The sequence below is a fragment of the Schistocerca gregaria genome, chromosome 4, assembly GCF_023897955.1.
Source record: "Schistocerca gregaria isolate iqSchGreg1 chromosome 4, iqSchGreg1.2, whole genome shotgun sequence".
In the NCBI taxonomy this organism is placed as follows: Eukaryota; Metazoa; Arthropoda; class Insecta; order Orthoptera; family Acrididae; genus Schistocerca; species Schistocerca gregaria.
In genome coordinates, this window is record NC_064923.1 from 285798032 (window position 1) to 285812128 (window position 14097).

Sequence of the window (14097 nt, forward strand, 5' to 3'; positions counted from 1 at the left end):
GAAAAATTATCTCTAAGATCACGATGCATGGTATGTACTTCATGCATTTGAAAAGAAATAAAAGATAGAACCATTAATTCCCCAAATACATATGGCACTACTAAACATATGTGTAATGAAAACAACCTAATTTCTTCACTTAATATTTACACAAATGTCTTAAATTTCCATTAAAACCTTTGTCTAAATTATCGGCAGTTAGGATTTCTCCCTTCCCCTCCCCCAAGGCCTCAGGACAATTAAAAACCAATGTGAGTGATACTTTTTATGCAGTTTTTGGCCTCAGGTCGATTAAAAACCGATTTTGTCCATCCAATGTCATATGGTCTTGCCTTGGTGAATGTATGTAACCAACAGTATCACAGCTGTACACCTATGCACACTGAGTAGTACAGTTTGTTTAATGTGAAACATACCCCTTAGGCATTGTTGTATGATTCATTTGTTATTTGTAGTTGGCCACTATTGAATTATGATGCATACAGTGTCATCTATTGCTACATTTTGTAACTATTTATTTTTCTTCTGCCATATGTTTTCCCCCTTCTCCAATAATATTCTGTTTCAATTTGACATCATTCTGACTGGTGGTGTTATTTCTACAGCAGTTTGGAAGTTAAATTATAATCACCAGGTACAAAGGATAACTAAAACAACCAGAAAGATATATATCTGTCAGTAAACTAGATTGTAAATCAGTAGTGTCATATCTCAATTAGGAACTTGAAACTTTCAGCACAGGCAAGGAGCATGTAGAGGAACTCTGAAGTTTAAAAGAATTGTTGACCATAAACTGAATAGATACGTACTCAGTAGAACAGTACATAATGGGAGGGAACCTCCATGGTATACAGTCACTGTAAACAAACTTCTACAGAAACAGAAATTACTACATAATAGATATAAAACAAAACATAGGGATACAGATATAGAGATGCTGAATGACACACATTTGGATGTCAAGAGAGCAATGCATGATGCCTTCAGTGACTACTGTAGCAAAATATTGTCAAGTGACCTTTACAAAACATGAAGAAATTTTGCTCATATGTAAATGATGTTAGTGGCACAAAAGAGTCCAGTCCCTAGTGAATGAGACGGGAACTGACACTAAGGGCAGCAAAGCAAAGGCTGAAATGCTTAACTCCATTTTCAAATGTTCCTTTGCAAAGGAAAACCCAGGAAAAGTGCCCAATTTGCTGTTTATGTTTTATATTAATGACCTTGCAGACAATATTAATAGTAAAATCAAGTTGCAGTTATCTGTAATGAAGTACTATCTGAGAAAAGCTGCATAAACATTGAGTCATATCTTGATAAGATTTCAACAAGATGCAGAGATTGGCAACTTGCTCTAAATGTTCAGAAATGTAAAATTTTGCACTTCCCAAACCAAAAAAATGTAGTATCCTGTGACTATAATATCAGCGAGTCACTGTTGGAATCTGCCAGCTCATACAAGGACCTGGGTGTACTACTTTGTAGGAATATGAAACGGAATGATCCCATAGGTTCAGGCATGGGTAAATCAGGTGGCAGCTTTTCGGTTTATTGGTAGAATACTGCAGAAGTGCAATCAGTGTACAAGAGAGATTACTTATAAATCACACATGCAACCAGTCTAAAATATTGCTCAAGTGTGTGGTACTCTTACCAGATAGGACTAGAAGGGAATTTTGAGCATATACAGAGAAGTAGATGAATAGTCACAGGTTTGTTTAATCCTTGATAGAGTGTCACAGAGATACTGAAGGAACTGAACTGGCAGACTCTTGAAGACAGACAGACTAGCTTGAGAAAGTTTATTAACAAAGTTTCAAGAACTGGCTTTAAATGATTACTCTTGGGATGTACTTTAACCCCTTATGTATCACTCACATAGAAATTGCATGGGTAATTTTGGAATAATTGTTGCATGCACAGAGTCATTCAAACAATCATTCTTACCACACTCCATACATGAATGAAACAGGAAGGAACCTTAATAACTGGTACAAAGGAACGTACCCTCTGCCATACACTTCACGGTGTTTTGCAGGTCATAGACGTAGGTGTATATGTAAATGTAGATTCAAGTGTGTGATGTCTGTGCCAGAGCTGACAGCAACAAAGACTCAGTACACTGAATACCCAACAAAAGAAAACTCTGGTCACTCAAAGCTAAATTGTGAGCCCACTAGCACACAAATGTCACAACTACTGCCAACAAAAATAAAAAAAAATTCCAATGCATCCCACCGAAGATTTAGAACAGCAGTTGTTGCCTCGAGATGTTGGGGAAAAGCTGACTCACCAGATCAGGCATACCACGTTGTCAGCAATTAACAGCCTGCAGCTGATGCTGGAATGAGCAGCACTGCTGACACAGCTATAATCAGCTGTAGAGGCAATGACTTTGTGCCTAGTGTTAGCAAAGGCACTCTTGTCTGTCTGCTGCCATAGCCCATTAATGGCAAATGTCACCACACTGTTCTAACAGATACTTTCACCATACATCCCACATTACTTTCTGTGATTATTTCATGCAGAGGAGCTTGTCTTTTAGCAGCAATAACTCTAAAGCTACTGCTTGGTGATTAAGAGAAGGCTGTTGGCCACTGTGTTGTCTGTGGTGAGAGGTAATGCCTGAACTTTGGTATTCACAGCACACTCTTGACACTGTGGATCTTGAAATAATGAATTCTCTAATTATTCCCAAAATGGAATGTCCCATGTGTCCGACTCCAACCACTATTCTGTGTTCTAAGCCATTATCACTTCGGAAAACTTTACACATTCCTTAGCCGAGTACAAATGACAGCTCTGTCAATGTGCTGTCCTTTCACACCTTGTGTAAGTGATTCTACCACCATCTGTATACGCGCACATAGCTATCCCATGATTTTCATCACCCCAGTGCAAACACTTCATGTTAAAGCATATGACTTTAACAAAGCTCACAACACATATTAACCTTTGTCCCTTTCACTCTGTATGTCTTCTGTAAGTTGCTCTTGAAAATTGATGCCATGACTGTTGTCATGCATGGGGAGTTTCTGCAGTCGACAGTGTGTCTCCAAGGTGGGGTGGCATTTTCATGAAATAACTGTCCCTATCAGCATCTGCATCTACATCTATAACTATAGAGATACTCCGCAAGTCACCGTACAGTTCATGGTGGAGGGTACCCTGAACCACTATTTGTCATTTCCTTCCTGTTCCACTCATGAATAGAGCAAGGGAAAGATGACTCTGTATGCCTCCGTATGAGCCCCATTTTCTCATATCTTATCCTCGTGGTCCTTTGCGCCATTGTTGCTTGCGGCAGTAGAATCGTTCAGTCGTCAGCTTTAAGTGCCAGTTCTCTAAATTTTTTCAATAGTATTTCTTGAAAAAGAGTATTGCCTTCCCTCCAGGGATTCCCATCTGAGTTCCCAAAGGTTCTCCATAACACTTATGTCTTGTTTGAACCTACGGGTAACAAATCTGGCAGCCTGCCTCTGAATTGCTTCAATGTCTTCCTTCAGTCTAACTTGGTACAGATCCCAAACACTCAGGCACTACTCAACAACAGGTCACATCAGCATCCTATATGCAGTCTCCTGTATGGATGAACCACTCCTTCCTAAAATTCTCCCAATGAACTGAAGTCAACCATTTGCCTTCCCCAACACAGTTTTTACTTGCTCATTCCATCTCATATCACTTTGCAACCTTACGCCCAGATATTTAAATGGCTTGACTGTGCTGAGCAGGACACTAGTAACACTGTATTTGAACATGACAAGTTTGTTCTTCCAACTCAGCTGCATTAACTTATGTTTTTTCTGCATTTAGGGCTAGCTGCTATTTTGTCCAAGTCATCTTGTATCTTCCTACAGTTACTCAACTTCAAGACCTTATAGTACACCATGGCATCATCAGCAAACAACCGCAGACTGCTGCCCACCCTGTCTGCTAAATTATTTATGTATGTAGAGAAGAACTGCGGTCCTATCACACTTCCCTGGGGCACTCCTGATGATACCCTTGACTCAGATGAACACTCACCTTCGAGGACAACTTACTGGGTTCTATTATTTTAACGTCTTCAAGCCACTCGCATATCTTTGAACTTATTCCATATGGTCCTACCTTCTTTATTAAATTGAGCTGGGACTCCATCCAAACCTGGTGATTTCTTTCTTTTCAAATCTTTCAGTTGCTTCTCTACACCAGTCATGCTTATTTCTATGTCATCAATATGGGCGTCTGTCTAATGATCAAATTATGTTATGTTTGTATGGTTCTCTTGTGTGAATAATTTCTTGAACATAAAATTTAAAACTTCGGCTTTCATTTTGCTGCCTTCAACTGCAACACCAGACTGGTCAACAAGGGACTGAATGGAAGCATTAGACCCGCTTAGTGATTTTAAATATGACTAGTATTTCTTGGGTCCTCTGCCAGAACTTTTGCTATAGTGTGCTGGTGGTAGTTGTTGTATGCTTTGTGCATAGATCTTTTCACAGAAGCACAAATCTCTACTAGCCTTTTGTTTCTCATCATTTGTGCATCTCCTTTTGAAACTAGAGTGGAACAGCCTCTGCTTCCTCAGCATACACCAAATTTAATTATTAAACCATGGTAGATCTTTTACTATCCTTTACCCACTCACTAGGCACATAACTCTTCAGACAAAGATTTACAATCTGCTTAAACTTTGCCCATAATTCCCCTACATCCATCTTCCTGGAACTAAGTGATGCGAATTCATTTCTCAAGTGAGATGTTAATAACTGCTTATCTGCTCTATCTATCAGAAACGGACTCCTAGCCTTCTTGACCAATATAAATAACTTTCGTAATTGTAATTGCTACAATGACATCATGATCATTAATCCCAGTTTCTGTACTGGCATTGTTGATAAGGTGTGGTCTATTTGTAGCCACAAGGTGTAAGATATTTCGAGGCATGTGGGCTGCCAGGCTAGCTGCTCAAGACAATTTTCGAAAACTTGTTCAAAAGTTTTTAATATGACCATCTGACTGTACCCCCTGCGGTGAATCCATAGACATCCCAGTCTGTACTCTGCAGGTTAAAGTCACCTCCAACTAGTACTGCATGATCTGGGTATTTATGCACTATTGACCATAGACTTTCTTTGAGTGACTAAAATTGTCACAACAGAATTGGGTGGCAGTAAAAGCACCCCACAATTAACTTAGTTTCACCTACACCTACTACACACCTCCAGATAACTTCACTGTCACACACAACTTCGATTACAATTGAGGCAATATTTTTGTCAACTGCAATGAACACTCACCCTCCTATGGCCTCTACTGTGTCTTTCTAATATGGAGCAGGTGCCTCCATGTGCAGGAATCCAAATGCCCATTGCCCTGCCTTGGTGATACACTGCACCTACTTTCGCTCTCATGACATATGCAAAAGAAACAGGAAAATTTCCTGCACAATATGCGGTCCAAAAACAAACGCTTATTAGAAGAGCAAAATGCTTGCTTAGTGTCATGACTATCCTTCGTTGGATAGACAGATGTAAAATTTTCTCCAAAGCGATGTGTTACTCTGAGTTATCAACCATTTGAGGTACAGTAAGTTGTGTGTGCTTCTTGGCAAAGTCCATACCTTGGGCACAACATGTTTAGTAAGTCACCAAATTAGTTACATAAAAATGGTAGTTTTTGAATTTTGCCCTCTCTCAAAAAAAATTCTGCAGGCACCAATAATTAAATGCTCTTGAAGTTTGAAAACTGTAACTCATAGTGATGAATTGGCTCAGAATATTATAGTGTGTGACATTATGGAATGAAAATAAGAAAAGTATGACAACTCTCTTATTTCTACATTACCAACATCTGACAAAATATCCATTACAAACGTTAATGCGTTTCAGCAGTTCTCTGATATATTCTTATCTCTAAATTCCTAATCCCAAAAAACTGATGAGGTTGCAAGTTTAGGGTTTAATGTACCATCAGTGATATGTTCTTGAGAGGTCGAGTCAGGCTTTGTGTGGGAAGTGTAGGAAACGAAATCTGCACTATACATTTCAGAGGAATCATCCCAGCAGTCAAATCACCAACAAGTTTGAAATTTTCACATACACCAGATCCATTACGCAAAAAATTAATGGCTTAATCCTGATCCACCTTACGATGTCCTCAATACAAAATGTGTTGTAGAGTAATATGATGTCATAGTTATTAAAACTTTCAAGACCTCCAATACTCTCAATAAGTCCACAGCACGTAATAACAACAGTTAGCCATCTATTACCATGGCTTAATTTATTATTGTGAAAAAAGTGTGAAATTCAAAATACCAACAATAAAAACACAAGGATCATCAAGTACAGCACGTAAATCAATGCCTTTTCCCCCCCCTAGTGATTTAGGGGAACTTGGGAAAATACAAATCATGATGGCTGGGTGGAAACTTGTGCGTTAACCACTGTGCCGTCTCATTCCATTCTAAATCAAAGCACACCTCTTCTATCTTTATGTCCTTGTATTTTGCTGGGTGTAAACCTCAGGCTGCTTCTGAAACGCCTATACTGGTTTTGTTAAAGTTTAATGGCAACATATTGGCTTGAAATGACTCACTGATGTTTATAAAGATTACATTAACAGTTATTTCTAGAACTAAACTCTATTCGCTATTTATCACAGTGTTCACATGATTGAAAACAAAACAAATTCACCACCTCCCTGTGTTATTACTGAAAGATCATAAATATACTGTAACAAGAACAAGCTGGGACCTTAAGGTGGAACCTCTTGGGACACGATATTTAATTCGTTCCCTGTTGGATGAAGGATGAAACTTTACTAATGGGCCGAATGCCTCGCTGATACTCTGGTTTTCCATTACAGAAAGATTACCTGACTCATTTCACAGAATTTTCTGTGGCTTCATAATGTACTAGTTTACTTGAAAGGTCATATTTTATGCATTGAAATGCCTTTGACAAATGACAATATACTTGTAGCTTGTAATTTACTACAGAATAAACTGAGTATGAGGAAGATCCAAGAATTAAAGTAATAAGTCCTCTGTTAGAAACATTGTCCCCAAAATTTTTCTACACTTATCTTTTACTTATTGTGCATGGTCTCCTTCAAAATTCTTTCCTCCACAACTGACACAATGCTCCCAATGCCTTTTCCACTTTTGGAAGCAGTCTTGGTACACTTCTTGCTGTATCACACAAAGTGCCATCTGCGAATTTTCTTATATCTCACTTATCACTGGGTTTTCAAATAAATAAATAAAAAGTCCACAGGGGCCAGATATGGAGAGTACGGAGCATGAGGCAGCACAGTGACTTCGTTTTTTGTGCTATACTCGTGCACCAACAGTAATGAATGTGCAGGTGCATTATCGTGTTGCAAGAACCTTGAATGGCCTTGCCACTTTTCAGGCTGTTTCCTTCTCACATTTTCTCACAGGCTTCACAACACATCCAAATAGTACCAGGGATTAACAGTTTGACCCAATGGCATGATTTCGTGATGAAATAATCCTTCAAAGCCAAAGAAAACTATCAGCATGGCTCTGACATTTGATCTGACCTGACGAGCTTTTTTGGTCTGGGAGAACCTTTGCTGACCCATTGCGAAGAATGGACCTTGGTCTGAACATCATAACTGTAGACCCACATCTCACCAACAGTTATGATTCTCTTAAGGAACATCTCATTCTCATTTGTGAGATCCAGATGCTCTTCACAGATTGTGAGGCAAAGGCCTTTCTGGCCTTGACTCATGAACCATGGGACGAACTTGGTGACACCACACTGCATTCAGAATCCTTCATCAGAATTTCCATGACATGGTCCAACTGAAATGTTACATTCGTCTGCAGTCTCTCAGACTGCAGATTGGCAAAAACAGTTTCGTTGAAGTTCCATACTTGAGCATTGTTGGTAGACATTGAAGGCTGTCCTGAACGAGGGTCACCTTCAGTTTCTGTCGAGCCATTTTTAAACCGTTTGAACAATTTGTAACACTGCTTAAGCAGTCATCACTGGAGGCTTTCTGCATCATTTGGTGTGTTTCTGTAAAGGTTTCCTTGAGTTTCAAACAAAATTTAATGCAGAAGTGTTATTCATCTACCTCTACCATCTCAAAACTTGCAGACTGTGCTACATAATGCTCTACTCAGTACAGCACTAAGCAATAACTAACAGACTTACGGCAATGAAACTTCCTGTAGTTACAAATTGAACACAAGCTCGTGCAGGGACGCCAAACGCACTTCACTCCAACACACCACTGGCTCTGAATTACGAATGTTCCAGAATTTTTTGTACAGCCCTCATATTTAGGAAATCAAAGAGATATGCAAAGTTACTAAGGCACTGCTAAATCCCCCCCCTCCCCCCTCTTCATTGGTAAACTTTTAACCAAAGCCACCTGAATAGTGGCATCTATTCCAAATGGGATACCAGTAAGGAACTTGTTTAATGGACTCAAGAGATGAAAATTACCTGGTGCAATATCCAGGATGTACAAATGGATATTCCAATAATGCCTAGTGGAAATGCCAGACCAAATCAGGTGCAACTGAGGACATGTATAGTTAGGTGTTGTCATGCAACAACATGGCATCTTTTGAAATCAGTCCTGTTGTTTCCTCTGAACCACCTTCTACAACCATTCCGGTGTGACATATTAACTAGCAGCATTCACGGTGTCTCCACAGGTGAGGAAATCAACCTGCTACACACCCCACATGCCCCAGAAGACTGTAGCCCTAATTTTCTTCATGGATGCCACTGTTTTGAGCTTAATATGGGATGGGTGGGGAGGTATGACATGTGTTCATGGCACTAAAGCTTACTTCATCTCAGGTGTCACATCTTCTATCAATATTTCAGCCCATGATAATATGGTGCAATAATGGGTCACAGTCCACCTGATACCATATTAAATGCTGGACAGAGCCTCATTCACTTGGCTTTCTTCTCATGTAAGAGTTAACTATCCAGTGAGAGAATATCTTCCAGTAATCAAATGTATATTGCACAATATCTACAGATGTGTAAGTGGAGATGTAGAGTTGTGCCATTCGCCTCACATACATGTGTCAATCAGTTTGACTAAATCCTTTCACATGGCATATGTTTCATCTGAGATGGATATGCTTGACCACTCCAACCTTTAATCATCAACACACCTGTTCTCTCATCATCAAATCCTGACACCATAACACCACCAGTTTTTTGTGACATGTCACTCACTCCATAAAATGTCACTAACTGCCAAATAATTGCAACATAAATCTTATTACACTTCAGTCATGTACCATTATCAGTCAATGTCTTCTCCTGAAACCATATTTTGGAGGACAGTAGCTCCCTTTATCTACCAGTGGCATTTGAAAGCTTTGTCTTGCCTACCTAGCTGTGGGCTTTAAGTCACAAGAGGAAGGCTGGTTGGTTTGTTTGAGTTCGAGACATTCAACTCTGAATTTATTAGTGGCCATACAAATTTATTATTGAATGAGTGAGTTGAATCATATCTGAAGTTACATGAAAATAAATCAATTTTTGAAAATATAATTGGACAGATGAAAAATCTACTCACCAAGTGGTAGCACGAAGAAACACACGAACGTTCAGCAACTATGCAAGTCTTCAGAGACGATGGTTGTTTCTTCTGGCAGAGGAGTTGATGTTTAAAGAGGACGGAAAAGAAAAATGACTGGCAAGGTGTAGGATATGAGGAGAGTTCAGGAAATGCACCCAGAATCCTGGGTTAGGGGAGACTTACTGCCCAATAAGTCACACATGTTTCACACAAAGTTGATCTGTACTGTGTCATCTCACACTTTCAGTTTCAACTAATTCCACAATGAAAATGCATTAGAGAACCTATCTTATCACTGAGTATCATAACAGACTGAAACAGCTGAACACTTTCATCCACTATGACAGAAATTCCCTTTTGTGGGAGAATATCTTCTTCAAAATTTCTGTACTTATTGTATAAATATGTACTGTGGCTTAATCCATTTACAAAACAGATTTGTCTACCTAAATGCCAATTGTAGCTTCACCCTCTTACAAGACAGATTGTATTTGTGTGAAGGACCTAGTGTACATGGCCTGCCACAGGTACGCATTTAGCACACTATCAAAAGTATAACTCATTATCATGAGAGGCAGAACCACACCTGAATGCAAACATTTTAGCTACCAATTCTGCTTTACAGCCTTTTATGTATACGTGACTATTAACCAGTTGTCCACTCAGATAAATGATCACCACTATAGTCAAGGAAAGGTTGACCACACAGCTGCAGCAGTGAATGCCAATTGTAACGTCATTGTTTTTATAAATGGCAGCTTAATAGCATTGAAATATGTATGCTCTTTTTGTCATTAAAAGCTTCTCTGAACTGTGGAGATGGCAACTGTCTCTCCACCTGTTATCTCAATCACAGTCATTCACACCTACACCCACCTATGATGCTGCCCCTTCCCTCCCCTCCCTCCACCCTGCTTTTTCTTACCAGACCCATAGCTTCTAGCTCCTTCCTGACACACTTTTGTACCTTCATATTTGTGTGAGTCAATTTTCTGTGAGTCATTGATCTATACAAAAAATTTTCAACCTATTGCATAATTTTACCCTCCAACCTTGCCCTCAGTCTCCATGTGCAGCTTACTAGTACCCTGACCTACATTCGTATACCTTCCCTTACTGTCCATCTCTGTCCTAACATTTGTGTGTGTCTTTGTGTCTTCCTTCTCTTCCCTTTTCTACATTTTCTATGTTCAGTTCACCTATCACAGCCACCAAAACCCCTCACCCCAGCCAGACTGACATGTCAAGACAATGCAGCTGTGTTTTTGTCTTTGCATTTTCTGTAGAAAGATGCAAATGTCATGTTCCAAAACATTTTACATGCCAGTGTACAAATTAATGGCTCCTGTCTACAACGGTTGGTTGTCTTTATTCATTTCTTTGTTTGTATTCTGCCTTTAATTTTCTAGCATTGTGTTAACAATAGTACTTTAAACAAAAATTAAATTATGCCGTAACATACTTAACTTTTGTTTTCATATTGTGTGCTTTTGAATGTAGTGCCCAGATTTGAGATCTTGGGCAACAAAGGAAACAATTTCTTCTAAAATACCATTTGTTTCTCAGAGCAGAAACCTGCTGGGTAATAAATACCTAATGGTGTCACTAATGAAGTTAAGAATTTTCAAGAGTGTAGGTTGTTGTGTATGTTGCTGTCTGTGATTAGTTTAATAAGTTTGATCAAGCAATATATACACAATATATGGATTTTATAAATTTAGATATATTTTATGAGCACACAAAATATTTTTCTCAGTCTATAGACAACAAAACATTTGTACATACCATATATACATAAAATGCTTTCGTTTCCTTTACATTTTTTTTACAACATGACATTTTATTATTTTACGGGAATATGTAGGAACTAAATTTTAATACTGGATGTCTAGTACTACGCCATTAAAAAGTCCTTCCATACAATATCTCTCTCTTGTTTACATTTGTTGCTTAAAAAACTGTTAACATTGTAGAGATGAAACAAATAAAAAATCATAAATAGAAAAATATCTATAATGGGAACGATATAGAAAGAACAATGAAATGAGATCATAACCAGTGGGTATCTGAAATTATAGAAGTGTATGTAAGTGTTGTACTCTAGAGTAATTGTCAACAAAATAGCCATCAATCAGGTACACTATCTCATCTAAAACTGGTGTCACTCTACAAAATCATTGCTCTAAAGTTGTGAATGTAGTAAGCAATCCCCTCTTGCCGCTTCTTCCCTTCTTTGACACAGTGCTTAAGTTCATGGCACAGGGATATCAACAAAAGCAACAAAACTATATCTCTTCGCATAATGGCTGAAAATACTCAAATAAATCTGTCTACAACTTTCTGTAAAAATGTTTGGTAACAATAAAATACTAAATAACAAGGCAAAAATATACCCAGAGCGCATTTTTTCAGACCTTTAAAGAACGAGGTAGCTACCACAATATAAGACAGAGGTATCTATTTCAGATCAGTTAAAGTTTTTTCCTTCATTTTTGTATTTATTAAATAAATCAACAGCTTTATGCTTGAGCTTCCATGAGGCTTTATCACTTTTGTGATGAACAGTGACACAGAAATCCTGAATATTAAATTTCCAAATGATTTCCAGAATATGATGTTTCTTGCTCAGTATTCTTATTTCTGCAGTGGAAAGCCACTCTGGAATATACTTCAAATGGCACTATGTAAAATGTCTGGAAATTAGTTGCTATTTTCTATATAGCTTTCTATCATATTCTCAAAGGACATTAATGAAGGATAGACAACCTGCCAAGTTTTCTTAACTGAGAAATTTTCCTCCAAAGTAACTCACTCTATTGACAAATAATTACTATAAGTATGTGTGAAGGGAACACAGTTTATTTTTTGTCAATTATCACAGCTAAATATAATGCAGGCAACACTATGTTGACTTTGACTTAAACTCTGTCTCCATATCTCACACCTTTGGTCATTACCTTGCTTCACAACTTTTTAGGCACTGGTTTTGCTCTGCGTTTTGTGGGGCTGTCTTGCAAATGATTGGAAACTCTAGGGTTTATAATATTGTCTTTCATCACCTCATTTCCGAGAACACCTTTTCTCTTCCTCAGTGACTCTGTTGGAGCATGTTCAGTTGGTCGAAGCAGCTGTCTAAAGTTATATGGGCCATTTATTTCATTATCACATGGATCGGTTAACGAGACTCCAGTAGGAGATTCTGGAGATTGAGATGTCTGTCGCAAAAGGTGATGAACATCCGATTGTTTGAATGGGTTTCCAGGTGTGTAGTTATTGTTTTTCATGTTGTTGTTTATGTAACTAGGTCTGCTGACCCAAGCACCACTGCGATTTTCGTTTGCTGTAGAACTGGAAAAAATTAAAATGTCCTGTTAAGTGTCTATTGTAAATTTCATTCAGTTATGGATTGTTGTGAAGTTCAGCACATAAAAAGTACATGCATTTTATTTAACAATACATTTATGAGATGGTGGAAAATGCAAATACCCATTCTGTAATCCATGAACGCGTTTGTCAGGTCGGTGATCACCATTCCTTATCTTCATGTTATCATTATTATTATTGTTGTTGTTGTTTCTATGGTTATTTTTCACATCTGGAAACTTGTTCTGACCATGCATGGCTGCATGCCATGCCCCTACCACATGACGCTCCGGAAATACATTTTCTTGACCACGGGACGCAATCAGCTCTTTACGCTGTTGGTCCATATCCAGTGTTTCCATTCGATGCCTAAGATTACAGAAAAAAAATCATTTAGAAATTATATCACTTTATGTTTCACTAAGTGCTAATTACTATTAAGTGATACACTAAGAAATCTGAAAACAATCCATATGCCCATGGTCACAACATTGTTCAAGTTCTGTTTATCATTCAGAATGAGATTTTCACTCTGCAGCAGAGTGCACTGATATGAAACTGGCAGATTAAAACTGTATTCCGGACCAAGACTAACTCGGGACTTTAGCATTTTGTGGGCAATTGCTCTACCATCTGAGCTACCCAAGCACAACTCACATCCTGTCCTCACAGCTTTACTTCTGCCAGTACCTCGTCTTTTTCTATAAATGTTTGGAAAGTCTCGCTCCGGCACACAGTTCTAATCTGCCAGGAAGTTTCTGCTTATCATTGTTCATGAATTAAGAGTTTTGTACATGTGACTTGCCATGCTTTGACTACATTGACAATAACTCCCAATCCATGTTCTTCATGAAAAAAGCTTGTTGCATATGGTTACCAGTTTTCTGCGTCTTCAACTTTGAACTCATTAAGATAATTACATTGGTTTTAATATGGTAATAAAGAGGTATCTAACAACTTAAATAAACATGTAAGTGTACCATGAAATAAAAATGAAGTTTCCCACTTAGCGTAGCAAGTTTTCACTCACACTGTGTAACTGTAATTAATTTCTAGTGAGAGAGATCATGTTTACAAGCATGATAACCTGTGACAATTATTATCAAACAAGTAATATTAAGAAGTCAGAGACAAAGTAACTTAATTTAACAAACTGCT

At 38.2% G+C, this 14097-nt stretch overlaps 1 protein-coding gene across 6 annotated transcripts in view; it reads right to left on the minus strand.

The window, feature by feature from the left end:
- Nucleotides 1–11277: 11277 nt before the first annotated feature.
- Nucleotides 11278–14097, minus strand: part of LOC126267943 (myosin-IIIb-like) — a 522034-nt gene continuing 519214 nt past the window's right edge. For all 6 annotated transcript variants that reach the window (XM_049973257.1, XM_049973258.1, XM_049973255.1 and 3 more), the window contains 2 exons: nt 13063–13308; nt 11278–12924 (listed from right to left, as the gene is read on the minus strand). In XM_049973257.1, the coding sequence (XP_049829214.1) occupies nt 12540–12924; nt 13063–13308 (631 nt within the window). In that variant the 3' untranslated portion in view covers nt 11278–12539. The remainder of the gene's footprint in view (nt 12925–13062; nt 13309–14097) is intronic.